Below are 27,882 nucleotides of genomic sequence, written 5' to 3' on the forward strand. Positions count from 1 at the left end.
GAAGGGAGTTGAGGACCATAATGAAATGCGATTTATAGATTAATGGAAACTTGATGAAGCAGGAAAGCAACTGGATTTAAGTATGAGAACTGAGATAGCAGGGTTTAAGGTTTCAGAGAGCTAGCAGTTCAGAGCAATGCAAAGACATAGCGTGAGGCCATCAAGCCAGGTTGTTGTGTAGGGAGGGTCTAGTTGCTATCCTAGTAAAGCCACTATCATCTCTTACCTGAACTGATGCAGTAGTCACATAACAGGTATCTATGACTCATCTCTCACTCTTCACAATCTTTTCTAACATGGCAGCCTGAGTGATCTTTAAAAAGCACACATCACATCATGTCGCTCCACTGCTTAGGAGAGTCTAATAGTTTGACATTGAACTTCAGTAAAATCCCGTCTCTTTTCCATGTCCTAAGGGGCCCTGAATCATTGAGCTCCTGTTCACCCCTCAGACCTCACCTCATACCAGATTTCCTCTGGCTCCAGCTGCACTACCTTCTTTCAAACTCCCTCAGCATGTTTCAACCTAGAGCCTTCACACTGACCATCTCCTCTGCCACAAATGTTCTTCCCCCAGATTTTACATGCTTGTCATTGAAGTCTCAGCTTAAATGTTCCCTCCTTAGAGAGACTGTCTTTAAAATACTCATCCACCACTCACCCTGTGACACCTCCCTGCTTTATTTTCTTGAGGGCATTTGTCAGCACAAACTATATCCTCTCCCAGATTTATTTATTGGCAGTCTCCACCCTCGCCCCTAGCATGTATGTTCCATAAGAACTAGTATCACAATTACAATTATCTGTTTTGTTTTTGTCAGGGTCCAGAAAAGTGCTTGGTCCATGTTAGTAATTACCCAGCCTTCCCCACTCACGTTTGTTGAATGAATGAGCTGAGAGGCTGGAGACCTTGAAGGACGGTCCACTCTTTGGAATTCTGAGACACACCCTTCATTTTAGAGGCAAAGGTTTAATTGTTTTAAGAGGCTATGATTTCAAGGTAAGGAGGATTAGGAAATTGTATCAATGAGCCATCATGAGAAAACAAAACCAAGATAAGAAAGGGTAGTACAGTAGCCTGGGCACCTTAAACCTGGTGATGGGCCGTCATAATTATTCTTCCACAAAGTCCACGGAGCAATACTTGCAGGAGCAGTATCACTGAGACACATTTACAATTTAAAGTGCAAACATTTTCCCTACTACTAATTAAACTGCATTGCTTTTTTTCTGACTTGCCAAAAGATAAAGTACAGAATAATAAAATAAAAGCCTGGACTCCCCACCAAGTCTCTCGCTGATCTCTTTTCCTGAAGCTGTCTGGGTGATCTTACTACAAATGTAGCTTTAAGCTCAGAAGACATATTGATATTTGAGTCTGGAAAAGAAGTCTGAAAGAACTAACATGTAGCTGAAGGGCCAACACTATTTTTAAGTTGCCTGGGCTATGCTGCTGTTCTGTTAGTGACAGTGGTGGGGACACTTCCATCAAAAAGGCAGAAAGGTAAGTGCTCTTTTTGGAGTCAGCACAGGAGTCAAAGCCATGTGTACTTCTGAGGATAAGAACCGGGGGTCTTTCTAAGAAAAAGACTGGATAGCTAATAGACATCCTTTGCCAGTTCAAATACTTCTTCAAAGCAGTAGTCCTGTTACCAAGAGAAGACTCCACTGACATCCACTGGTTGGTGAAACCTACACCCAGGGAAATAATAGGCCATCACTCCACACCACGAAGAATCTTCTAAGAAAGCCTTGTCTTTTGAATGATCTAAAACAGCATTTAAATGCAACACAGGAAACTGAACGCTCCATGCCATTAAAGAAGGAAGGAATCATCTGGGTAAAAAACTAACACAAGCTAAATTTGGAGGCAAGGACTGTGAAAACCATTATTCACTCGGGTTTGGGTGGAGATGCCTGCTATTATTACTAATAATCAGAACAATGATAATAAATGAATTTAATCCTAAAGCAGGAAGCATAATTGACAGCACAGGCATGATGTCCTATGATCACCCAAGCCTCAGCTGTGCCTAGGCAGTGAGAGTGGGAAGAACTAGGGAAAAGAATTACAATTAACAAGAAATTGACATATATGAATTGAATCGGGCACATTATCTCCAGCTTCCGGTTCAGACTTTTTATTAGGAAATTAAATAGAGAGGGTAATCAGACTGCAGGAAAACTTTCACTGAACTCCACAGTTTCCACCAAGCAAAAAAGAAAATTAAGGCAAAGCATGAGAAAATAGGAAGAAGAATTAGACGTTTTGAAATAACTGATTTCTGGTAACTAGTGCTCTATTAAAGAAACAAGCGAGTGAAATACAGGATGGCTATAAAGTATGGAAACCTAGAAACATATACATACTAAATGGTTTCTTGATATTACAATACATGACAGGTTCTGTGTCAGGACATTCCTGACAATTATATGGCCTGTTCAATGTGTATGGTCACTCATTAGCAAACATAGTTCAATGTATTGCACAAAATTGTGATAAACACAGTGTATTCATGCATTTCTCTCAATCCTTACATATATGTCTGTGAGGCTTTGCCCTAAATTATTTGTATCTCTGATTTTCACTGAGGAAGACTGTGCCTTTGGCACACCATGGATCCAGTAATCTAGAGGGTTCAGAACAGGAGACCGTGGAGCCCATTCAACATGGCCGTACCATTCAATCCAGCTTTGGAAACTCATTCAAACCAGTCCCACATCACTCTGTCATAGTAATGGGATGATGCTTCATCCCGTTGGATACCTTATGAGTGGCCTTCTGGGGGCCCTTCAAGTGTGGGCATTAACTGGCCACTTAACATGGTCAAATCTGGTATGTTTCCAGACTTTAGAGCGAACTGTAGACCAAAGACTGAGAAACATGATACAGTATGCTCCCTACAGCAAGGCCTTAGCACAGGCTGTTCCCCTGGCTTAATTTACCTAATTTCTCGTCCTGAACAGTGCAGCTCCTACACTGTGCCCTCAAGAAAATCTTCCCAGAACGTTCGCTCAAATCTCTTTCTGCTTTCTTAGCAGCTTGTTCTCCACTGAATTCATCGTGCGATTAAATAATTACTTGAGAAATTAGTTTGTCTTATGCCTTCTTCCCATGATGTAAGCTCTGTGACAGGTAGCATATATCTGTCTTATTCACCCTTCTATCTCCATCAAGATCCTTCCATGCAGTAGGCAGTAGCCACTAACTATTGAGCAATTAATCTTCCTCTTTTAATTCCCTAACACCATCTTGAATTCAAATTAAACGCTGAAAAAAAAAAAAAAAAGATTACAAAGACCCCCTTTGCAAATGCTGGCTCTGCCTTGCAAGCAAAACCCAAAATAAGGTTCGCCAGAATCTCTCTAATCCTTTAAAGGAAAAATAACTTCCACCCACCACCTGAGTCTCTCTCTCCTCAGGGAGTATTGGGGAAGCTGGGAGATCTGACTGAGGCCTTGTTCAATTGTCAAATCATTCCCTTGGCTTCATTTACTGAGCTCTTTAGGACACAACATGATTTAACAGCACCAGACATGACAAAGCCATCTCTGATATATTCTAACATTATCGCCTTTCATTGTACATTGCAAAGGAAAATGTCTCTTGAATTTAAAAAGGATGCTGAGATGAGAAAAATGTTTACAACAGAAGAAAGAAGAAAACTCTCTTACAAAAATACCTAATATGATGAGGAAAAACCCCAGAAGAATAGAATTTACTGAAAATGAGGGGGAGAGAGGAAACGTAAACACACCTTAATTTCCCTCTTATCAATGACTTGATTGGCACTGTTTTCTGTGATTTATATTTACCTCTAGTTACTATTATGCATGTTGCTGAGTGCAACATAACAAAAATAAGTTGCCTAGACATTCACCCCAAATCCCCCAAATTGAAAAGCCATGCATTTCGCGGCAGCTATTAGAGTCAAAAGGACATTTTATAGATGCTCTTTGTCTGGCTGTATGGTGCTCTCAGTGTGGCTTTGGAAGTGGATTTTGCTATTTATCTCCTTTCTTCTTCAAATATTTTGATCTACTTCAGAGCCTCTAGTAATCTTTGTTTTCTGGTTAGCAATGTTGATAGAAATGAGTCCCCACAGAAACAGCCTTGGGATCATCCTCATCATCCCACTTAAAATTTCCCCTGAAACCTCCTATTCATGATTTTCTCACCTTGGCCTCCAATCATCTCTCCTCCAATAGCTGCAACCTTTGGTTCATACTCAGTGTAATTACTTAATTAAATCCTATTTCCAGTATCTATATCCATATATAGCCAACATTAATCCACTGATTTTTTTTTTTTTTTTTAGTGGAGCCCCATTTGTGCTCTTAGAATGTATTATTCCTCTTGAGTTGCAGGGAATACGTGGAGTAATTCTTTTTCTACAGCAGCTACATCAACTAGCGCATGTAAAGGAAAGGCAATAAATATATTACAGTGATAAAGCTGAAAGAAGCTGAGAGCTCAGTGAACAGACTTCATCACCATACACTGTATGATGGAACTCAATGGCATGCAAATACATTGTCTGACGTTTCATAGCATAAAAATTCCAACTTGACTGTTCTAATCCTTGCCCCTCTCGGAAATATAAGTACCTGGTGTGAAGCAAGAGACTGAGCTATGCTCATTTTTGGATGCAAAATATTCAAAGCGCTTATGTGTATTAGTTAATTCATATGCTCTCTGAGATGGCTAGAGAATAAGTATTAGGGAAAAGAAGAAAAAATAGAGGTCCCTAAGGAAAGCTTTGTCTCAGTATACAGAAAGAGTCAGCAGTACAATAATTCTCACTGAAATTTTGCATTGATAGTAAGTTTGGGTATAATATATACCTATTAAAAATGTATACATACCTATTAAAAATACAGCAGCTAGCACTCCTAGCAGCTGAAGTAATGATGCCTCTGCTCTGGAGTAAGGGGAGTTTGTGTCCTATGTGAAGTTTTAAGCTATGTAGATGCATTATTTAGAGAAAAATTAAATTAAAACATCAAATTAATATATGCTTATTGTTTATTTTATTTTATTTATTTACTTTTTGGGCTCACTGTATGACTTGTGGGATCTTAGTTCCCTGACCGGAGATGGAACCTGGGCCCTGGCAGTGAAAGCACTGAGTCCTAACCACTGGACTGCCAGGGAATTCCCAATGCTTATTGTTTAAATTACAAAAGGTGGGCAAGCAATTTGCCCCTGGACAGACGACTTTGACTGATGGAACTAGGTTGGCCCATCTCTACAGCTCCACTAGTTGTATGGGGCTCAATAATTAGACTATCCCTGAGATTCTTGAGTATAAACATTCCATGAAACTATAATCTCAAACTAATAAACAAAATATTTGCAATAATTATTGTAAACTGAGTCCTTGAGACTAAAATACGTTTCAGGTGCAATAACTTTATTTTAACATGGCTTATTGTCACCATCTTTGTTAGTCAAAAAAGACATTGTTTACATTTGAAACTTGTTTTTTGGGAGTAGAAATTAAAGACCTTATTCTTTGTTATTCTTCAATTGAGTTGACCTGTATAAACAGAGATGATTGCTGCCTCTGCAAGTATAATAGCAGATCAGCGTGCTAGAGCTTCTGTAGAAAACTGACGTAAAAATGAGTCTGCTCAGACTGAGAGAATATTTAAGAGCCCTCCCAGACTGTGTGTTCCTTTTAGGCAGAGGTATATTTATTTCATTCTTTGTTTCCCCAAAGCCTGGCACTCGTGAGGTGCCCAATATTTGTGTCATAGAATATATGCCCCATAAGGAAAGAGGTTTTTTTTTTTTTTGGTCTGTTTTGTATATTTCTATAGCTCAAATGCCTAGAATGGTGTGTGGTCCACACTAGGCACTCAATTCACTAAAATATTTATTAATTGAATACAGATCTGACTAAAACTGAAGTTACATGTGGGTACCACAGCTATAAATTCCATATCCTCATAAACTCAACTTTGGAAAGCCAGCATTTTCTAAATCAGATTATAGTACTCTGTCTCGGTTAATGAATCTGCCATTTTATCAGTAGACACACGTGTTGTAATAGTGCTTTTATTATGGTACCATTTTCCCACCAAGGACCACTGCTGTGTAGTCCTCCTAAATGACAGAGCCAGAAATTAACTTAGCAATCACCCTTTCTTTGAATGAGAAACAGGACAGAATCAGATACTGTGGCTTATACAATACATACATAGAATTATTTTTCAAAAAGAGCCTTTTCAGAAACTTGAAATCAACCAGGATATGGAAGCGATTGTATTATGGGAGTTGCAAAGCAATGAAATTATTCTGTCCAGTCTTTTGCATAAGTGGTCAGGAATAACATTTGCATACGTTATATCATATTGATTCTTGCAGACAGAGACTCGATAAAGACAAAAGAACACATGCAAAAATAAATGCCAAGGGGGGGGGGAACCAGAAGACACAGATGGAGGCATCTATCATATTTGGCTTTAAAACGAAAACAACAAAAATAATAGAATAAACAAACAAAACCAAAAATAAATGACAATACCCACAAAGCCCGATTCAGGCCAGTTCTCTTTAGTAAAAAGTGTCTATTTCTATCTTTGTCCTTGCTAAGTTCTCCCTCGTGAAATCCACTTTCAAATGTCATCCCCTCCCCCTTGCCAATAGATCAAGCATTCTTTAACAGGATAGATACGGCGGTAAGGAACTAATAATGATAATAATAATAATAATGAGAAATGGCCTCAGAGATATATTTCATGTGTCTTCCCCTCTCCTTGTCTTTCTTCAGTGGAATAGCTTCCCAGCCAGCGGGGCATTAATCATCAGCACAACAGCTACGAGATAAAGGCTGGGTGGAATTTCATTGTGCATTATAGTGTGAGTTGTGGGTGCGTGAATATGCGTCTCTCTCAGTATCTGGGAGGAGGACGTGAAGAGGCAGAGGAGGAAAATCTGTCATTTTATATATTTCTACCGCTCAAGATGGTCAGGACTGGTTTCCCATTGTTACCGTGGATTAAAATCATTCAAGTCCTTCTGCTTTCATTGGAGGTCACCACTCAGAAAGGGGGATAAATACCGTGACAAGTTAAATTCTACCTACTTATTTTTCCCCATCTGCCTCGGGGGTATGTGGCAGAGGAAGGGACAGGAGGAGGGGCCAGTGGAACCTGGAGCAGGACTGTCTGATGGGATAAATTTTTCTTTGTTAATCAGTTCTTTCACTTACATAATGCTTTGGGTTAACAAGATTTCCTGTTTTGAAGAGCCTTGAATTAAGTTTGGGGAGACGGTTTAGAAGAGATAGGTAAACAGGTGCTACACGACTCAGCAAGGAACTATAAATATCTACTAGATCCTTGCTCCAGAAAGCGAGATCCACATATTGCAGCCTGACATCATCCGGGAATTAGTTAGAAATGTGTGATCTTAGCCCCACCCAGAACTGACTCAGAACCTGTGCTTTAATCAGATCGCCCAGGTGATGTGTATACACTAACAGCTTCGGAAGCACTGTTGTAGCTAACACATGCAGACACATGTGAGCATCCTCTCTCTGTCTCTGTCTCTCTCTCTCTCTCTCTGTCTCTCTCTCTCTCTCTCTCACACAGACACACACACACACACACACACAATCAGATCAAATGAGAGATAGAAGAAGCCACATTATGTACATGTACATTATGTACAAATTTTCATCAAGTAATTCTCTCGGTGACTGCTAGCCACCACAGATATGCTGTGCATTTATCTCCCCCAGACATCTCATCCCTGGATGATGAAAAAAACCAAGGAGAACTTTACATTCTCCATTTAGCTAACAGAACTAGCTCTCTAGACAACCCAAGGCATTAATTAGGTTTCAAGAGGCAGGGCTGTCATAACAGCCTCAGTGTGTTTCTAATTTTTACAATCATTCAAACATGCACCAGAAAGGTATGAAAGCACATCCCATCCCTCCTACTGCCTTGTCAGAGGCAGAATGGAAATATCCATCTTGAAGCCTGGCTAGCAATGATTGCTGCTTAAGTCATTTCCCTGTCATATATAAATAGAAAGAAAGAGATGTATTTTCAGAAAAAAAAGAAATTTCTTGGACCTTAGCTTCAACTGGAACCATTGATTCTTTTGACAACTCAAGAGACATTTATTAACTACTTCATCTTCCACATAGGGGTGGTCACTGCGGAACTCCTTCTGAAAGCTTTCAGCAAAGAGGGGGGATACACAAATAAATCATTACTTGTATTATAATTTTAATTAGATTAAATATATTTTATTCACTTCTCTCAACCTTAGCCATCCAATCCATGAAATGGACAGATAATTCTTACAGCAACACGATTACAGAGTATTTTCGCTTGCTCTGTCCTTTCCTCTCTTCAACTTTTCTTCCCCTTCCACCCTCTAATTCATTTATCCATCCATTCAGCTGTCACTGTATGTGCAAGGCACCATGTTAGCTACTGTGAGAAAAATGAAGAAATTGGAGACAGTGTGAATCTACCCTTATATTTGTTAGATGAGGAAAGAGTGGAGACCCAAGGAAGCTAATTGCCATGTCATAGGCCAAATGGTTAATTAAAGAATAAAAAACAAAATTTAGATGCTAAAGAGACCTGGATTGGAATCCCATTTAAAATAACAACAACAACAATCTTTTATCGAGTTGCACCAATTTAAGCCCTTGACTTACATTATTGTAACCTATTCATGGAGTTGATGTCATAATCTCCATATTTTGGTGGTGAAACTAAGCTCCAAGAAGCAACTTAACCAAAATCCCACAGCTGACAAATGAAGGTCCACCTCGAGTCATGGTTTTAACCATTTTATCTACAAATGAAGTCTTCTGAGCCTCATTTCTGTGCTCTCTTTCCTTCATAACACGCTGCTTCCACACGGCTGTCTTGAATAACATTTCTCCCTCCTCGGCTTCTTCCCTCTGCGGATAAGCATTCATTCACTTAATGCAGTTTTCTTTTCTTCAACAAACAATGATCGAGCCCCACTTTGTGGCCGGCACTATGCCAGGCCCTGAATGTTGAGTGAGGAACTACATAGACATTACTCCTTCTCTCAATCTAGTAGCTTCTCATAGTGTCTTCCAAAATCTTCTTTTCAAAAGGTCATGAACTATGGAGCCAGATAAGTCATACGGTCACGACCAGGAATGAATGGGTTCATGTAACATACTCAGCCATTAGAGAAAAACAAAAAAAGGAACTTAAAGCAGATAGAAGACTCCCACCAACCCACTTACACATGCACAACCAGGTAAATGAGCCCCAAGTTAATTTTCTATCCATACCAATAGAATAGGATAGAAGCAGGGGTCCATTAAAATAATTTTTATTTGCCTATATTTAAAGGTAGGTTTCAGGAGAATTAAGAATTAATTAATTATTTAATTAAGAATTAAATAATTTGGGAAAGGAAGATGGTGAAGAAATTGGAGAGGGAAAGTGGTGATATTACACTATTTCCAAAAGTGCTTTGAAAACTCTAAGCGCTAGAAGCTGCTTTTGTTATTAGGATGACAAATAAGTTCTAAGGAAAGAGAATTTAAGACCAGAAGTCAAGAAGAACAGCTTTGCACACCAGATATAAGGAGATATCTCTGGACTCCTTATTCTTAAGGCAAGGAGTCCAGAGCAGCAAAACCACTGTGGAGGGAATTCCTTGGTGGTCCAGTGGTTAGGACTTTGCACTTTCACTGCCGAGGGCATGGGTTCAATCCTGCAAGCCATGAAACACAGCCAAAAAAAAAAAAAGAAAAAAAAAAACCACAACAAACCACTGCAGATAACTCACCAGAAAGTGGGCCTCCACGGGGTGGGGGAGGGGAGCAGGGGAGGGTCAGTGCTTGGAAGTGAGGGGCAGTCTGTGTTACAAGGCAAGCGTACTTCCTGAGAAGGTGCTGGCGGACTGCTGGCCATTCATTTGTTTCAGGCAATACTGACTGAGGGTTTACTCTGTGCTCTGACAGTGCCTGAAACAAACATCTTGCTATCCTAGGACTCACATTTCACTAAATAGAAACAACAAACAAATAAATATGGGACATAACATCAGGGAGAGATAACTGCTCTGAGAGACAACGAAGATGAAGGTGACGGAGAGTGCTACTTTACGGGGGATGGTCAAGGACGGCCACTCTCGAAGGTGCCGTATGGGCAAAACTCTGGATAGAGTAAGGGAGGGAGTCGTGCGTGCAATAGCTGGAAAGAGCTGCATCAGGCAGAGGAAACGGCAAGTGAAAAGCCACAGATGTGCTTGGTGTGCCCGAGCAGGGCTGGGACTAATGAGGGGGCGCTCATCTACTGTGTAACGTTTAAAGGAATGGCCCCAACTCAGTCACCAAGATAAAGAACAGCTTATTGCGATACTTTAAAGTCAACATCAATGCAAAACAAAATCCGCGATAAGCAAAAAAATCAACATTTTAAATAGACACAAGATCTGACTCTGCAACTGTACAACCCTCACTCGCCCCTCCCTTATCCTGGCTCCAAGTTCAAGGAAGATCAAGACCTGTGTACCTGGAGCAAGGTGATAGGAAACACGGTCAGAGAGAGAGCAAGTGGGAGACCCGTACGCCACACGGAAAGGGTGCAGGCTTTATACTTGGCCAGGTAGACTGTTAGGTGATTGGACAACCACCTGGAGCTTTAGGAACATTTGGGGACCTCCACGGTGAGTAGCCAAGAGCTGACTGCACCTCCCTCTCAGCTGTTCAGATGGCTCAAAATAAGATCCAGTGCTTTCATATATATGGAATCTAAAAAAAAAAAATGAGGGCTTCCCTGGTGGTGCAGTGGTTGAGAGTCCGCCTGCCGATGCAGGGGACACGGGTTCGTGCCCCGGTCCGGGAAGATCCCACATGCCGCGGAGCGCCTGGGCCCGTGAGCAATGGCCGCTGAGCCTGCGCGTCCGGAGCCTGTGCTACGCAACGGGAGGGGCCGCAACAGTGAGAGGCCCGCGTACCGCAAAAAAAAAAAAAAAAAAAAAAAATGGTTCTGATGAACCTAGGGGCAGGACACGGATAAAGACACAGACATAAAGAATGGACTTGAGGACACGGGGAGGGGGAAGGGTAAGCTGGGACGAAGTGAGAGAGTGACTTGGACACATATACACTACCAAACGCAAAATAGATAGCTAGTGGGAAACAGCTGCATAGCACAGGGAGATCAGCTCCGTGCTTTGTGACCCCCTAGAGGGGTGAGATAGGGAGGGTGTGGGGGAGACACAAGAGGGAGGAGATATCAGGATGTATGTATATGTATAGCTGATTCACTCTGTATTAAAGCAGAAACTAACACACCACTGTGAAGCAATTATACTCCAATAAAGATGTTAGGGGGGAAAAAAAAGATCCAGTGCTTTATTAGCAATTCTGGTGGGAAATTCTACCCTATAAATATTACAACCTAATTAGAAGGGCATCTCTCCAACTTCTAGCATCTCACAGACTTCTGCCTGTATGTGATGAGGCCCTTCTCAGAGATCCTTTAAGGGACTTTTTCCAGCTTTGGGAAGTGCTGATCTATGTGTCCTGCCAACACATAAGTCTTTAAGAGGTAGGTAAACCCATCAAGTTCCTTTTTTTCCCATTAGAACTATGGCATTCTGGAGAGAAAATGTCACTGGAGAGTTCTACCAGGTAATGAGTAAATTAGAGTCCAATTTCCTTCCCCCCAGTTATTCTCTGGGAGGGGAAAAGTAAGTACCTGTGCGAGGGTAAGGAGGAAACAGAAGATACTTCTTGGCTGGCAGCTAAAGTCTAATTAGACCGACAAATCTTCAGTGCCTCCCCCAGTCATGAAGCTTGGCAGGAAAGGAACGAGCCCTGGAGCCACACATTACATAAGGCCTTTAATCAATATTAGTTGAGCCCCGATCCTAAAATAAACTTCCCCTAGAGGCTCTGTTGTCTGGTGGTAAAAGGGAGGGATGGAAAAGTGTGTGGACTCCTAGTCTCACTTCTATCAAGCTGGTGGAAGCAGGAAAAAGGTGGAGGGGCCCAGAGGGGATAATTTGGGGGATAAGTATAACATAACTTACCTCCTGTTATAGCATGGTATTTGGAATAAAGTAGATTAATCTTGTATCCCAATCCAAGACAGTTTGATTATTCAAAGAACCTTGAGAAAATTCAGTGTTCTGGCCAGAATCTCAAAACGCCATGGACAACAACATGCTGTAAATGTGTGTGTCATGTATGTGTCGAACCATATGGAATTGCTGATATCTGACCATTCTGATCTACAGAAATGGCAGTTTCACATGTTTCACCTAATAGAACACTTTGCATGTGATAACCACTCAGCTAAGCTAATTCCCACTCCATACATCCCTTCTAATTGATGAGTTCAGGGCTGTGATTCAATCTAGGACCCTCAAAGGAAATCCTGGGTGATCACAGGTTTGTGTGGGTGTAGACAAAATTGTTCTTGTGCTTATCCAGCCATACAGGGAGGCTAAGCTCTGTGAGGATCTGTGAGTCCTGGGAGAGTCTCTTGGGTTGAAGTGGTTTTCCAAATGTCTAGCATTTAGTGCAGACTTGTGGGATAGGGCGTGGCCTAAGTTCTTTGCACATCTGGTTGTATTTATTACTCACAACAAGCCTATGGTAAAGATACTGTTGTGCCCATTTTACAGATAATAGAACTGAGGTTTAGAGGGTCTAATCAATATTCCCAGAGAGACACAGCTAAGTGGCTGGAAGAACCTGGCGTCCAACCCAGAAATTCTGATTCTAAATTTCTCTCTCTTTCCTTCAGCATACTGGGACTGCATCCAGGACAGACAGTGTGAAGGATCAACTTTTTAATCACAGGTTTTGCTTTGTTTTGTTTTCCAGTAATCAATATCAAGGCTGAAGTGTGCTTCTGACTGTCCCCAGCCTAAAACTGAAAGCAGACCACGAGGACTTTCCATATAGGTATTGTTACAAAACCTGAATAATTGTGGCTTCCTTCCATAATTTTTGAAAATGGTTCACATTTGCCCACCAAATTTGTGAGTTTGAGATACGAATGAAATCTCACAAAGCTCTCAAGTCTTTCACTTCTACTGTTTATTAAGGTAGTTCCAATCCAGGCTGAACATTGTGATTTTCTGGTAATATTCTGGTGCCAGGCAGCCCTGGCCAATGTCAAGGTGACTTTACCAATGCCCAGTTCAGAAAAAGCGGGTCATGATCAGTATTCTGCTAATAGCTTATAAATGATTCCAAATGGTGATTTGCTGAACACAGAACACACTGAGTTCTTTCTTTACTCATAACTTGGTCTGTAGCACTAAGGTAAGAGAATACACATTGTTCTTGGAACTATTTTCCTCTTGGCCCTTTCCTCTCTCACAAGAACACTTTGGTCATGGTGGCTGAGAGTTACCCCTAAAAGACTCTTATTCCTCACTTTTGCCTTCCATCCTGAGTGAGGACTAAGGAATTTGAGTGTAGCCTGAGTTGAACTTTTCCACCTTAGAAGCTGACCTACCGGCATCACGATAGTAACCCACCAGCACTGGGGTCAGACGTAATGCAATGGATGTGCCTGTACAATCTCTGGGGCGTCCCTGGTAGTAAGACCCACAGGCAACCTGATCCAGTTCTCCCCTCTTGGACTTCTCCTGTTTGGGGGCATTTTAGGCCAAGACTCTCAGAATCTGAATCTCTTGTATCTCACAAACCCCCTCCATGCACTCTCTGTTCTAGCTGGACTTGGCGATCTCTCTAGGAATCATCTCTGACTTTGTCAATTTAGCTTTGCACATTCAGCCAACCTGGGGTTTGTTCCTAGCACCATGTATCCAAGTCCCAGTTCCATTCTCACCTCATTCATAAGATCCAGCCATGCCATCCCATACACCACTCCTCACCCCCCAACACACCATCACTCGTAAGTCACTATTTCATACTGATAGTTAATGTCAAGCCCTCTTGTCCACTTTACGCTGTAAGCTCCATGATGGCGAGGAACCTGGATTCCTCTTTCTGTAACACCAAAAATACATGTGGATAGACCCATTTCATAACAGAACATACTCTCCAAGGCCCATAGCACTCCCTGTTGATTTAAAAATGGAAAAGAAAATTAAAGATGGGTAGTGAGATGTCCATTCCGGAGATCTTACAGACGTTTTATTTGCCAGGACTAATTTCAGCCCCCAAATTCTACTCTGAGCCTCCTTCAAATCCCTATCCTCCAAAACCTCCTAGCCCCACTCTGAACTGCGGACACTACAATCAGTAGAAGCAGCCCCATTTTCTGAGTTAGATCCTTGCTTGAGAGGGTATTGGCTTGCATACCAAATGTTGAGGACAAAATATAATAATAACAAGGTTAAAATATATTTAATTATATTCTTCATGATATACCTCTTGTAAGCATTTTACTTTTATTAACTCAGTTATCCTCACAACAATCTTATAAGGACTAGTGGTACCTTTCCCTCCCTCCAACTTTACAATGTGGTAGATTTAGGTTGGTTGCAAATTCTTGCTACTCCTCCTATTGAGAAATGAGGTTTATACATCACTCCCTGAGAGTGAGACTTGGAAAACTCTCTCCAGGGGTCCTGAGCCTCTATGAAAGGAGTCCTAGAGACACGGAGAGAGACGTGGGCCCAGCTGAGTCCAGTATTTCCAGTTCACCCACCAAGGTACCAGATGCATGTGTGAAGCCAGACCCTCCAGACCAGATTAGCCACTGAATGACCTCAGTGAATTCCATGTGAGGCAGAAGAAATGCCTTGCTGAGCCCTGCCCAAATTTCTGACCCATAAAACTTTGAGATCTAATGACATAGTTGTTGTTTGAAGCTACTAAGTTATGGCAGGTTGCTCCATAGCAATAGGTAACTACAACATACACGACTCGCCCAGGGTCACTTAGTTAATACGAAGAGAAACTAGGTTTTAAACCCAGGCAGTCTGACTTCAAGTACATGCATTTAATCATTCTGCTATAGTTTTACCACTGGAAAAAAAATTAAAATTGTCCAAAGCACACTGATCATCTTAGAGAGAAATCCTTCCACAAGCCATGACACTTCTGATTGTTAAATGATGATAAGGTACATAATAAAGCCTATCTTGTTTTCTGATTTATTCAATAAATATTTACTGAGCACCTACTAAGTGCCAGACCTTTATTTGAGAATTATCACTTGTCCACCTGCTTTCTCAATGCACCCACCTGCTTTCTCAACCTTAACTTCCTTTTTTATTCAGGGAGGCATCTAGAGACATCCTTCTTTTTTTTAAAAAAAACTATTTTATACTGGAGTATAGCTGAGTAACAATGTTATGATAGTTTCAGGTGCACAGCAAAGGGACTCAGCCATACATATGCATGTATCCATTCTCCCCCAAACTCCCCTCCTGCTTGGCACTGCAGCTGTGAGTAATTTAACATAGTCCATGCAATTTACAAGTATTTTGTAACAAACTAGAGTATCAGAAAGATCAAAGCGCCTATTACTTCCAGGAGGCTAGAGCGTTAGAGGGCCATATCAGTTGGCAAACTCTTTGTTCACATTCACACACAGTTAAGAGCATCACTAAAAGCACTTTGCAGTTTTCCTTTGATTTAAAATCAACATTAACCAAGGTCTATCAGAAATGAACTGCTCAAATGATGTTTTCTTACCTTACGCTTAAAGAAATAACCGGTGGATTTTTAATAAACAGATATTTATACTTGTGAATGCACATGCTTATTTTGTTTCTTCCGGAAGAGTCTACTTTTAGGACAAGTCTACTCTAGCAATATTATCAAAGCAAAGGAAGACAGAACAGAGTATCATTTGGGAATGGCTGTAAGATTTCACACATAGGTGAAAACGTGAATGATGGATCTAGTGAACATGAAATCCAGCCTTCCTCCCTTCTTTTTCTTTTTTCTGAAGATTTCCCAGAGATCAAATCTTTATGAGTCCATTTCATTCAAGAAAATTAGGGGCTCACACAGGGCACATAAGAACTCCTGAGACTGACCTTCTTCACCCAGAGTCTTCAGAGTCTGGAAACTGCCTTAAACCTTGGGTAGAATCCAAGGGTAGTTGGGTCCCCGGTCCTAAAACAAGCTTCACATGATCTACAGAATGTATTTAAGACAGGGATAGACTTGGAGACAGGCAGGCTATTTCGTTTTGCCCAGGGCAAAGTTCTTATGGCTAGTTGGCAGAACAAACAGTTCAAAACCCTTGGCATAGTTATTTCCTTTAGCTAATCTTTACAAAGAATATGGGGCCTTTTTATGTGTCATCCCCATCTAATCCAATTTTGCTAGTCTGTTGGCTTTCCTCCAAGACTACTTTATGTATTTATACACCTTTAAAAACAAAGAGCATCAACAGATTTATAACTCATTTTTATAGCCTTTTCTGTAGAAGCAAAAGGAAAAGACATGTAGATGTAATCCAATTATTACTGGACTAAAGAAAAAGAAACACACCAGAAAGGAGGCTGTTAGAGAGGGCATCCTCCAGCTGTCTACAGCTGCTGACCTCTAAAATGACAACAGGTTAAATGATGTTTAGAATCATACTCACTTATAAGACTTTTGTACCTTGTATCCTACTCTGGCTCCCTTAGTTTGTACAAATACTCACCTAATCTGCTCCTATTTATGTATGTGCTGCAGGAAGGAAAGCCCCAGACTGATAATTACCATGGCTTAGTCCCTGAATCCTCATGTAACATTAAATCCTTCTGAGGTCAGTAAAAATTTGGCCTTGAAAAGGACTACAGGACCATCCATTCCTGTGAAGAAAAAGCCATATGCTTCTCTGCTTCCCACAGGGTTAGTGGAATGTATTCTGACAGAGACAGAACAAGTCTGCCAAGACCTGTGCAGATAGAACTATCCTTTCACCCACAATAAACAGATCTGCTCTTGAGCTATAGAGAGTCATAATAGAAATATATATTGTCTTTTATCTTCTTTTCAGTGAGTATAGTGAAGTGTCAGGAGTTATTGCTTTAATATCAGCAGAGAAAAAGCTATTTTTCTGGAGCATGTGCGAAGGTATACATGTAACAACACGTGCAACTATAAGACTGCTAAGTAACCAGCTTCTTAGTAGCTTTTCTAAAACACATTAAATTGGCCTGATAACATCATCAGTGCATCAGCTTCCAACTGTTCCTGTGGAGTCACATAAGGAATGGTCTGGATATTTCTACTCAAAGAAAAGCGAAAAGGTAGACAACACTTTTACCACTGCCTAACTCTCATAAACTTAATTCAGAAGAATGGGAACACATTGGGGGTTTAATTGATTATTGACTTTAGGTTTATAATGTCCTCTGAAGTCAATGGAAGGGTGATGTCAAAGACTCAACTGAACCCCTGGCTAATGTCTTAAAACTAAGAAACAGAAAGGACAAGTACTGATCTACTGAATCTTCTGCAGATACTAACTAGACTAGGGGTCATTTTCCCACAAGCAATCGGAATGTCTTATTTTTTGCCAGAGCATTTAAGGCTAAAAATTCGATTAACCTTCTCCCCTCTACTAACTAGATTTATGAGATGCCAAGGAAGTCAGCAAAGCATTAGCTTTAGCTTGGGTATAATTACTTTTAAGTGACAAAACAAAAACGTTAACCACAAAACTAAGGACGTCCTACATAGCTAAACTCAGACCTTCGAATTTTCTAATGTAATTAGGACCTTGGTCAATATAATATAAAGGAAACGAAGTGGGCCAAAAATAATAAGTGAATAATCAACACTTATCAAATACAAATACTGCATTTTATAAGGATTAATTGAACCTCTAGCTTCATCTGCCCTTGATTTAATGCTACCCACTGGCCTCAAAAATGAACAATTCACGTCCTAGCAAAGCCATCAGGAGGATGAGAATAGAATTGAACTAGGATGCAGTCTTTCCTATGATAAAAAATTTTCCTTTCCCCCTTTTCCCTTTTGGCTAGTGAAAAGAAAGGTAATAAAATGAGAGGTGGGAGTATTTCATAGTGAAAATTTGCTCATTTTGAAAAAGAGCTTTACCATCCTTCCTACAGGCATCCTTCCTACAAACATAGTCATTCAGACACTTTAGCTACGTAGTAACACGGACCATGACAGCAATATCTCAAAGACCAAGATGCGGAGTCAATTAATTGTTGGAGAAAGGCTTACCTGAATGCTGGCTGTAGAGCGATTCTTGCGGGTTGTGGTAGTAGCCATTGTAGTGGTGGTTTCCATGACAGTGGTAGACATTTCCGGTGGCATGGAGGTTGTCTGTGTCGTTCCCAAGATTGATGGGACTTCTCCCACCAGTCGGACACTTCCATTGATTTTAATATTGGGGTTGTTCTCAGCCGCCATGTTCAGTACTTTTAAACCATCATAATAGAGCCCAGAAAGCTGGCCTTGGAAGAGGCGTCCTTTGTCCTTTCCACCGATAGCTATTTGCGCCTGGGTGTTGAAGATGGTTAACTGCCGGCCTAGTGGGTTGGGTGGAGGAAACATCATTATTCCTGTACATTTTCTCTGTTTGCCTTACCTGGTCTGAATGGACCAGACATCAAAACAGGCTTCCTTGAGCAATTGAAAGGAAGAAATTGGGTAACAAAAATTCAATATAGACATTGGCAAATAACATTTCACTGTTTATCTCTTCCACTGTCTAGCTGAATATCCTAGATAACCTGAATAAAAGATTCTCTATCTCTTTATTGTGAGGCAGGAGAAATCTTGTTCAATGATGAGCAGTATTATAGTCTTCCTGGTTATGCAGTTGTGGATGACAGAAAAAAAAAACAGGGGATGAAAATAATAAATCATAAGTACTTACTGTACTGATTTTTTAACCTAAAAAGTAACACAATGAAAACTAAAAAGAATTATATATGGCAAATAAAGACTCAGTGAGGTAACACAGAACACTGAATTAAAAAACTAGGTCTGATAATTAAATTAAATTAACTGAAATTAACTTCGATTCTAGCTAAGAGACTTGGATTTATTGTATACTTATAAAACTAAACATTTTGGTCACCAAACACCTCATTTCCTAGAAATCTTCCTAATGCATAATATTCTACCCATACTTGCTATTTAATAAACATTATGACAGATTATTTCCCATCTTTAATAATTTGGAGGAGGGGAGAGATTATAGTCACACAACTAAATCTCCCTCTGAGATATGGAAAATAAGTAGGCATTGATCATGTCAGTGAGAAAAGGGGGAAGAAAAAAAATGTCATTCAGAATCAATGAATTTTAAGAGGAGGGATAGGTGTTAATGAAAAAAGATACACATAAAATACCTTAAAGTGATATAGAGGTATGCTAATGAATTGAAGCAAAGAGTAGCTCACCTTATTTGAAGTTCCCATTTGGGGAACCATTTATGCTTCTGTGGACAGAAAACTATCAGAATGAAATGATGGTAGAACAGAGGTTAGAATAGTGTAACTCAACTTATCTTCCCCCCAACTATTCCTACTTTAAAAAGCCTCTCTTAAGTTTGAGATGTTTCCCAGAAAAATCTAAATACCTTTTAAAGGTTAGAGCCTTCTATTCTATTATTTCTCCAGATTATTTTCTTCTGTTTTTCCATATGGAGAAAGGTGGAAAAATTTTTTAATGGAATTAAATATATCCTTTCTGAATTTTTCTCCATTTTAGTGAGTGATCAAACAATACTTCATTCATTCTTAATCTAATTGCCTGAATATTTTTAGCTATTAATGACTGGAAACAATGTTCTGATATACTTGCCTTTTTAATAAAAGGGAGTATATTTTTTTAAAGACTGAGGTTTTCATATAATCTCAAATACGAATAGAGGCGTGCTGTGATATTTGGGCGCTTAACCTCCACCACTATTACATGGCCTTTAAGCCTACACAGTGAGTAGCTATCCTTGAATTTCTGTGGAGTCCCTACTCAATGTAGAAAAATGGACGAAACAGAAGGGACAGAGAAGGGAAAATGCATCTGCTCAGAGGGAATTCTTTGTACAAGACCCAGCTCCACTCACTGGGCAATGCTTAAGGGCATATTAGTCAAGAATGATTTATAACTAATACCCCTTTGGAAGCTTCAAACACTACACTTCACTATGATGATTTGGACAGATAATTTTGTTATAGTGAAAATAATCTCTATAAAAATATCTGGAGCATGGAAATGGAATCTGCTGGCTTTAATGATAACAGAATTGCCCAGATCCTAAGGGTCCAATCAAATAGATCTAATAGATTTCCATTATTTTCCCACCAATTCCTTCAGTGCCCTGTGCACATGCATCATTGCCTATCATTTGGCCTCTCATTTCTCACATAAGATGCAGCAAAAAGTTCAATGCCCAATAATACTGGCTAATGGCCTGGAGCTCATAACTCTTTACTGTTTATTTTTTGACAACAGCTTTATTCTGGGAGCCCTAAGCTTACTATAAAAAGAAATGCTGGGCTTCCCTGGTGGCGCAGTGGTTGAGGGTCCGCCTGCCGATGCAGGGGATGCGGGTTCATGCCCTGGTCCGGGAGGATCCCACATGCCGCGGAACAGCTGCGCTCGTGGGCCATGGCCGCTAGGCCTGCGCATCTGGAGCCTGGGCTCTGCAACGGGAGGGGCCGCGGCAGTGACAGGCCCACGTACCGCAAAAAAAAAAAAAAAAAAAAAAAAAAAAAAAAAAAAATGCTCCTGGCCTTGCATAGGCATTTGCAGTGGTTAACATAATAAGAAATTGCCTAGGAAGAGATCTCTAGGGCTAAAATTCAGTTTCTTACACCTCAGTGCCAAGCTATCCCTTCCATTCACATAACTGTTGGCCAACCATAATATTAATGCTTATTCATCTCCATTTTTATATATAGACAAACACTGATAATCAGTTAATGCTTATAACTGATTACAGGTAGAAAATTTTATATTTCTAATATTCACAACAGTACTTCACATCTGTAATGGTCCTCATCTTATTTTCCTATTGATGTTATTCTGCCCTTGCTTACAAATAAAAAGAAGATCAGAGAGAATTGAAATGCAAAGTTGAATTATACTGGTTAGAAATGATAGATCTGACCAATCTCTCCCATCAGGAAATTTGCACAAGCCTCTTAGATAGCCTCATCCACCAGAGGTCAGACAGCAGAAGCAAGAAGAACTACAATCCTGCAGCCTGTGGAACAAAACCCACATTCACAGAAAGATAGACAAGATGAAAAGACAGAGGGCTATGTACCAGATGAAGGAACAAGATAAAACCCCAGAAAAACAACTAAATGAAGTGGAGATAGGCAACCTTCCAGAAAAAAATTTCAGAATGATAGTGAAGATGATCCAGGACCTCGGAAAAAGAATGGAGGCAAAGATCGAGAAGATGCCAGAAATGTTTAACAAAGACCTAGAAGAATTAAAGAACAAACAAACAGAGATGAACAACACAATAACTGAAATGAAAACTACAATGGAAGGAATCAATAGCAGAATAACTGAGACAGAAGAACAGATAAGTGACCTGGAAGACACAATGGTGGAATTCACTGCTGCAGAACAGAATAAAGAAAAAAGAATGAAAAGAAATGAAGACAGCCTAAGAGACCTCTGGGATAACATTAAATGCAACAACATTCGCATTATAGGGGTCCCAGAAGGAGAAGAGAGAGAGAAAGGACCTGAGAAAGTATTTGAAGAGATTATAGTCGAAAACTTCCCTAACATGGGAAAGGAAATAGCCACGCAAGTTCAGGAAGCACAGAGTCCCATACAGGATAAACCCAAGGAGAAACACACTGAGACACATAGTAATCGAATTGGTAAAAATTAAAGACAAAGAAGAATTATTGAAAGCAGCAAGGGAAGAACGACAAATAACATACAAGGGAACTCCCATAAGGTAAACAGCTGATTCCTCAGCAGAAAATCTACAAGCCGGAAGGGAGAGGCACGATATATTTAAAGTGATATAAGGGAAGAAACTGCAACCAAGGTTACTCTACCCAGCAAGAATCTCATTCAGATTCGACCTCACTTACAACAATGAACAGATCATCCAAAATGAAAATAAATAAGGAAACAGAAGCTTTAAATGACACAACAGACCAGATAGATTTAATTCATATTTATAGGACATTCCATCCAAAAACAGCAGATTATACTTTAATCTCAAGTGTGCATGGAACATTCTCCAGGATAGATCACATCTTGGGTCACAAATCAAGCCTCAGTAAATTTAAGAAAACAAATCATATCAAGCATCTTTTCTGATCACAACGCTATGAGATTAGAAATGAATTACAGGGAACAAAACATAAAAAACACAAACACATGGAGGCTAAACAACACATTACTAAATAACCAAGAGATCACTGAAGAAATCAAAGAGGAAATCAAAAAGTACCTAGAGAAAAAGGACAATGAAAACACGACCATCCAAAACCTATGGGATGCAGCCAAAGCCATTCTAAGAGGGAAGTTTATAGCTATACAAGCCTACCTCAAGAAACAAGACAAATCTCAAATAACAATCTAACCCTACACCTAAAGGAACTAGGGAAAGAAGAACAAACAAAACCCAAAGTTAGTAGAAGGAAAGAAATCATAAAGATCAGAGCAGAAATAAATGAAATAGAACCAAAGAAAACAATAGCAAAGATCAATAGAACTAAAAGCTGGTCCTTTGAGAAGATAAACAAAATTGATAAACCATTAGCCAGACTCATCAAGAAAAAGAGGGAGAGGTCTCAAATCAATAAAATTAGAAATGAAAAAGGAGCAGTTACAAAAGACACCACAGAAATACAAAGCATCCTAAGAGACTACTACAAGCAACTCTATGCCAATAAAATGGACAACCTGGAAGAAATGCACAAATTCTTAGAAAGGTATAACCTTCCAAGACTGAACCAGGAAGAAACAGAAAATATGAACACACCAATCACAAATAATGAAACTGAAACTATGATTAAAAATCTTCCAACAAACAAAAGTCCAGGACCAGATGGCTTCACAGGCGAATTCTATCAAACATTTAGAGAGGAGCTAATACCCATCCTTCTCAAACTCTTCCAAAAAATTGCAGAGGAAGGAACACTCCCAAACTCATTCTATGAGGCCACCATCACCCTGATACCAAAACCAGACAAAGATACTACAAAAAAAAAAAGAAAATTACAGGCCAATATCATTGATGAACATAGATGCAAAATCCTCAACAAAATACAAAAAACAGAATCCAACAACACATTAAAAGGATCATACACCATGATCAAGTGGGATTTATCCCAGGGATATAAGTATTCTTCAATATATGCAAATCAATCAACGTGATACACCATATTAACAAATTGAAGAATAAAACCCATATGATCATCTCAATAGATGCAGAAAAAGCTTTTGACAAAATTCAACATCCATTTGTGATAAAAACTCTCCAGAAAGTGGGCACAGAGGCAACCTACCTCAACATAATAAAGGCCATATATGACAAACCCACAGCAAACATCATTCTCAATGGTGAAAAACTGAAAGCATTTCCTCTAAGATCAGGAACAAGACAAGGATGTGCACTCTCACCACTATTAGTCAACGTAGTTTTGGAAGTCCTAGCCACAGCAATCAGGGAAGAAAAAGAAATAAAAGGAATACAAATTGGAAAAGAATAAGTAAAACTGTCACTGTTTGCAGATGACATGATACTATACATAGAGAATCCTAAAGATGCCACCAGAAAACTACTAGAGCTAATCAATGAATTTGGTAAACTTGCAGGATACAAAATTAATGCAAAGAAATCTCTTGTATTCCTATACACTAATGATGAAAAATCTGAAAGAGAAATTAAGGAAATACTTACATCTACCTTTGCAACAAAAAGAATAAAATAGCTAGGAATAAACCTACCTAGGGAGACAAAAGACCTGTACGCAGAAAACTATAAGACACTGATGAAAGAAATTAAAGATGATACCAACAGATGGAGAGACATACCATGTTCTTGGATTGGAAGAATCAATATTGTGAAAATGACTACACTACCCAAAGCAATCTACAGATTCAATGCAATCCCTATCAAATTACCAGTGGCATTTTTTACAGAACTAGAACAAAAAAGCTTAAAATTTGTATGGAGACACAAAAGACCCCGAATAGCAAAAGCAGTCTTCAGGGAAAAATACGGAGCTGGAGGAATCAGACTCCCTGACTTCAGACTATACTATAAAGCTACAGTAATCAAGACAATATGGTACTGGCACAAAAACAGAAACATAGATCAATGGAACAGGATAGAAAGCCCAGAGATAAACCCACGCACCTATGGTCAACTAATCTATGACAAAGGAGGCAAGGATATACAATGGAGAAAAGACAGTCTCTTCAATAAGTGGTGCTGGGAAAACTGGACAGTTACATGAAAAAGAATGAAATTAGAATACTCCCTAACACCATACACAAAAATAAACTCAAAATGGATTCGAGACCTAACTGTAAGACCAGACACTATAAAACTCTTAGAGGAAAACATAGGAAGAACACTCTTTGACATAAATCACAGGAAGATATTTTTTGATCCACCTCCTAGAGTAAAGGAAACAAAAATAAACAAATGGGACCTAATGAAACTTCAAAGCTTTTGCACAGCAAAGGAAACCATAAACAAGACCAAAAGACAACCGTCAGAGTGGGAGAAAATATTTGCAAACAAATCAACGGACAAAGGATTAATCTCCAATATATATAAACAGCTCATGCAGCTCAATATTAAAAAAAAACAAGCAACCCAATCCAAAAATGGGCAGAAGACCTAAATAGACATTTCTCCAAAGAACACATACAGATGGCCAAGAAGCGCATGAAAAGCTACTCAACACCACTAATTATTAGAGAAATGCAAATCAAAACTACAATGAGGTATCACCTCACAACAGTTAGAATGGGCATCATCAGAAAATCTACAAACAACAAACGCTGGAGAGGGTGTGGAGAAAAGGGAACCCTCTTGCACTGTTGGTGGGAATGTAAATTGATACAGCCACTATGGAGAACAGTATGGAGTTTCCTTAAAAAGCTAAAAATAGAAATACCATATGATCCAGCAATCCCAGTACTGGGCATATACCCAGAGAAAACCATAATTCACAAAGTCACATGCGGGCTTCCCTGGTGACGCAGTGGTTGAGAGTCCGCCTGCCGATGCAGGGGACGCGGGTTCATGCCCCGGTCCAGGAGGTTCCCACATGCTGTGAAGCGGCTGGGCCCGTGAGCCATGGCCGTTGAGCCTGCGCATCCGGAGCCTGTTGCTCCGCAACGAGAGAGGCCACAACAGTGAGAGGCCCGCGTACAGCAAAAAAAAATTTTAAAAGTCACATGCACCCCAATGTTCATTGCTGCACTATTTACAATAGCCAGGTCATGGAAGCAACGTAAATGTCCATCGACAGATGAATGGATAAAGAAGGTGTGGTACATATATACAATGGATATTACTCAGCCGTAAAAAGGAACAAAATTGGGTCATTTGTTGAGACGTGGATGGATCTAGAGACTGTCATACAGACTGAAGTAAGTCAGAAAGAGAAAACTATTGTATATTAACGCATATATGTGGAAACTAGAAAAATGGCACAGATGAACCGGTTTGCTGGGCAGAAACTGAGACACAGATGTAGAGAACAAACGTATGGACACCAAGGGGGGAAAGCGGCAGGGGGTCGGGTGGTGGTGGGATGAATTGGGAGACTGGGATTGACATGTATACACTGATGTGGATAAAATACATAACTAATAAGAAACTGCTGTATAAAAAAAGTAAGTAAAATAAAATTTAAAAATTAAAAAAAATAAAAGGAGCAGCTGATTTGGGGGCTCTGGCTCACTCAGGCCATGGCGGAGGGAGGCGTATGGAACGTGGGGCAAGCCTGTGGCGGCAGATGCCAGGGTATAAAAAAAAAAAAAAAAAGAAAAGAAATGATGGATCTCCTTTATTCCAGTTGCCATAGTTCACTCCAACAAGTGGTCTTTGCTTGTTCAAGACTGACCCAAGCATGGAGAAAGGCAAGACATGTGTCCTGGGCTATACGATTAAGCCACTGCTCCACTTCTGCCTATTCCTTCTTTCAAGGAGAGATCTGACTAATCACTTCTTGAGAACAAGACACCGGTGGGGTGAAATAGGGAAGGAGGCTGCCTGTGTTTCAGATTTCCATCATGCCCTAGGAAGTATCTGGACCTTTGTTTATTTGTCTGTTTCATGTTTTATTTCTGGCTAGGTCTGCTTTTCTTATGTTTTAAAACCCTTTCCTAGCCTTCTGTACCTGAGATTAGGTGGTTAATAGTAAAGCTGGCAAGCACTAAAGGAATGGAGGATATTCAAGTCTCCTGCCATCTCTTCCTCTGATCAATTTATCTCTATCAGGTAAGTAGGATTAAGTGAATAAGTGAGAGACAATCATCACTACCCTCTCCCTATGAAGGATATAAGGGACTGACCAGAGAAAGTCGTACCATCTGCCCAAGATTTCTCAAAATCAATGCCAGATCTCCTTATTGTCCCTCATTATGATCAATCGTGTTTTTTATAAGGGGCGACCATTATTATATCTCTATTCCAGTCTGATAATTGTTCTATCATCAATAATACGAAATCTGGTTATAACACCAGTACAGGGTTTGTAGCAGGTTACTTTGTGTTTTGCTTTGGGTGCCCATCCTCTTGAAAGTCATTAATTGTTACCTCATTTGGACAACAAGTTCACATACTGCTTAAATTAAATCTTTGCACGTCTCCAGTCAGTGTTGCACAAAGACTAATTAATTAAACCTCAGAACACCCTTGGGGAATAGGCAGTATTATTTATCCTCTCCTCAGATGGGAAATCTGAGATATAAAGAGGTTAAGTGGATTGTCTAAGGTCAGAAAGTCAGTCAATAGCAGACAGAGCCAGAAAACAGACTTGGGAATGCTGTGACCCAGATCTCTTCCCCAATGACAGAAATAACTCCAAAGAGGATTCCAGCTACTTCCTAATACCTCTGCCTAATCATCTTTCTGAATTTACCCTGTTTTACTTATTGTCCTTACAAGGTCTTTTGGTATACATTTTCTATTTTTTTTGAAGGGAAAGTTACCTAGACAGAGGAAGAGGTAAAGTGACAGAACGAATAAATGTTACTTACCAAAATCAAACAAAAAAGTAATTTTGGTTAAAATAACATAGAAGAGAGAACTTCCCAGTTTGCAAATAATTCTTTTCAATATTATTAGCATATATAAACATATACATATTCAGTTAAGAAACTGGAATTCCTCCCTCCCTTCCACCCAAACCACCCCTATCCCTGTCCCACCAACTCAACTTTTGTTGTGTGTTTGGAAGCATCCTTCTATATGAAAGCCAACTGATAACAATGCTATTGGAAGGAAAACTAAAAGCCTACTAGTAACTTTATAATGATTTATACAAATGAAAATGCCTGGCATGCTACTGAACTTAGACTTCAAAAGGCAATGGAGTAAAATAAAATATTATTAACATAAAATTGAAAGAAACAAAAAAATTCTCTCAGGCACATGAGACTCAGACATGCATCTAGTTGTCTTTTCCTTTTTAAGAAGTGAGGCAGTCATCATCTTTAATGTTAAAGGGACTTTATGAGCTGGTGATTACTGAACAAAATTATTTGCTTTTTAGAGTTATTCTTAATTTATTTTTAATTAGACCACGTACGTTAAAAACAGGGCAAACAGTTAAGACTCAGTGAGGATTTTCCGTGTTTAAAGGTCTGAATGTTTTCACTCAACTTACAACTGTAGTAGTCCTTTATTTTTTAAGTTGCATATTAATATACCTCATTACTATTTATAAATAACTCAATCAAATCTCTACATATTTTAAAAACTCACTTAATGTCTACTTAA

General features: G+C 39.7%; 1 protein-coding gene across 20 annotated transcripts in view; it reads right to left on the reverse strand.

Moving 5' to 3' along the window:
• Window positions 1–27,882, reverse strand: part of NRXN3 (neurexin 3) — a gene marked incomplete at both ends in the record, with an annotated part of 1,633,255 nt that overhangs the window by 135,815 nt on the left and 1,469,558 nt on the right. For all 20 annotated transcript variants that reach the window (XM_082851716.1, XM_082851713.1, XM_082851712.1 and 17 more), the window contains one exon: window positions 18,150–18,457. In XM_082851716.1, the coding sequence (XP_082707842.1) occupies window positions 18,150–18,457 (308 nt within the window). The remainder of the gene's footprint in view (window positions 1–18,149; window positions 18,458–27,882) is intronic.

Source organism: Leucopleurus acutus (genome assembly GCF_964270905.1).
Source record: "Leucopleurus acutus genome assembly, chromosome: 1".
Classification (NCBI taxonomy): domain Eukaryota; kingdom Metazoa; phylum Chordata; class Mammalia; order Artiodactyla; family Delphinidae; genus Leucopleurus; species Leucopleurus acutus.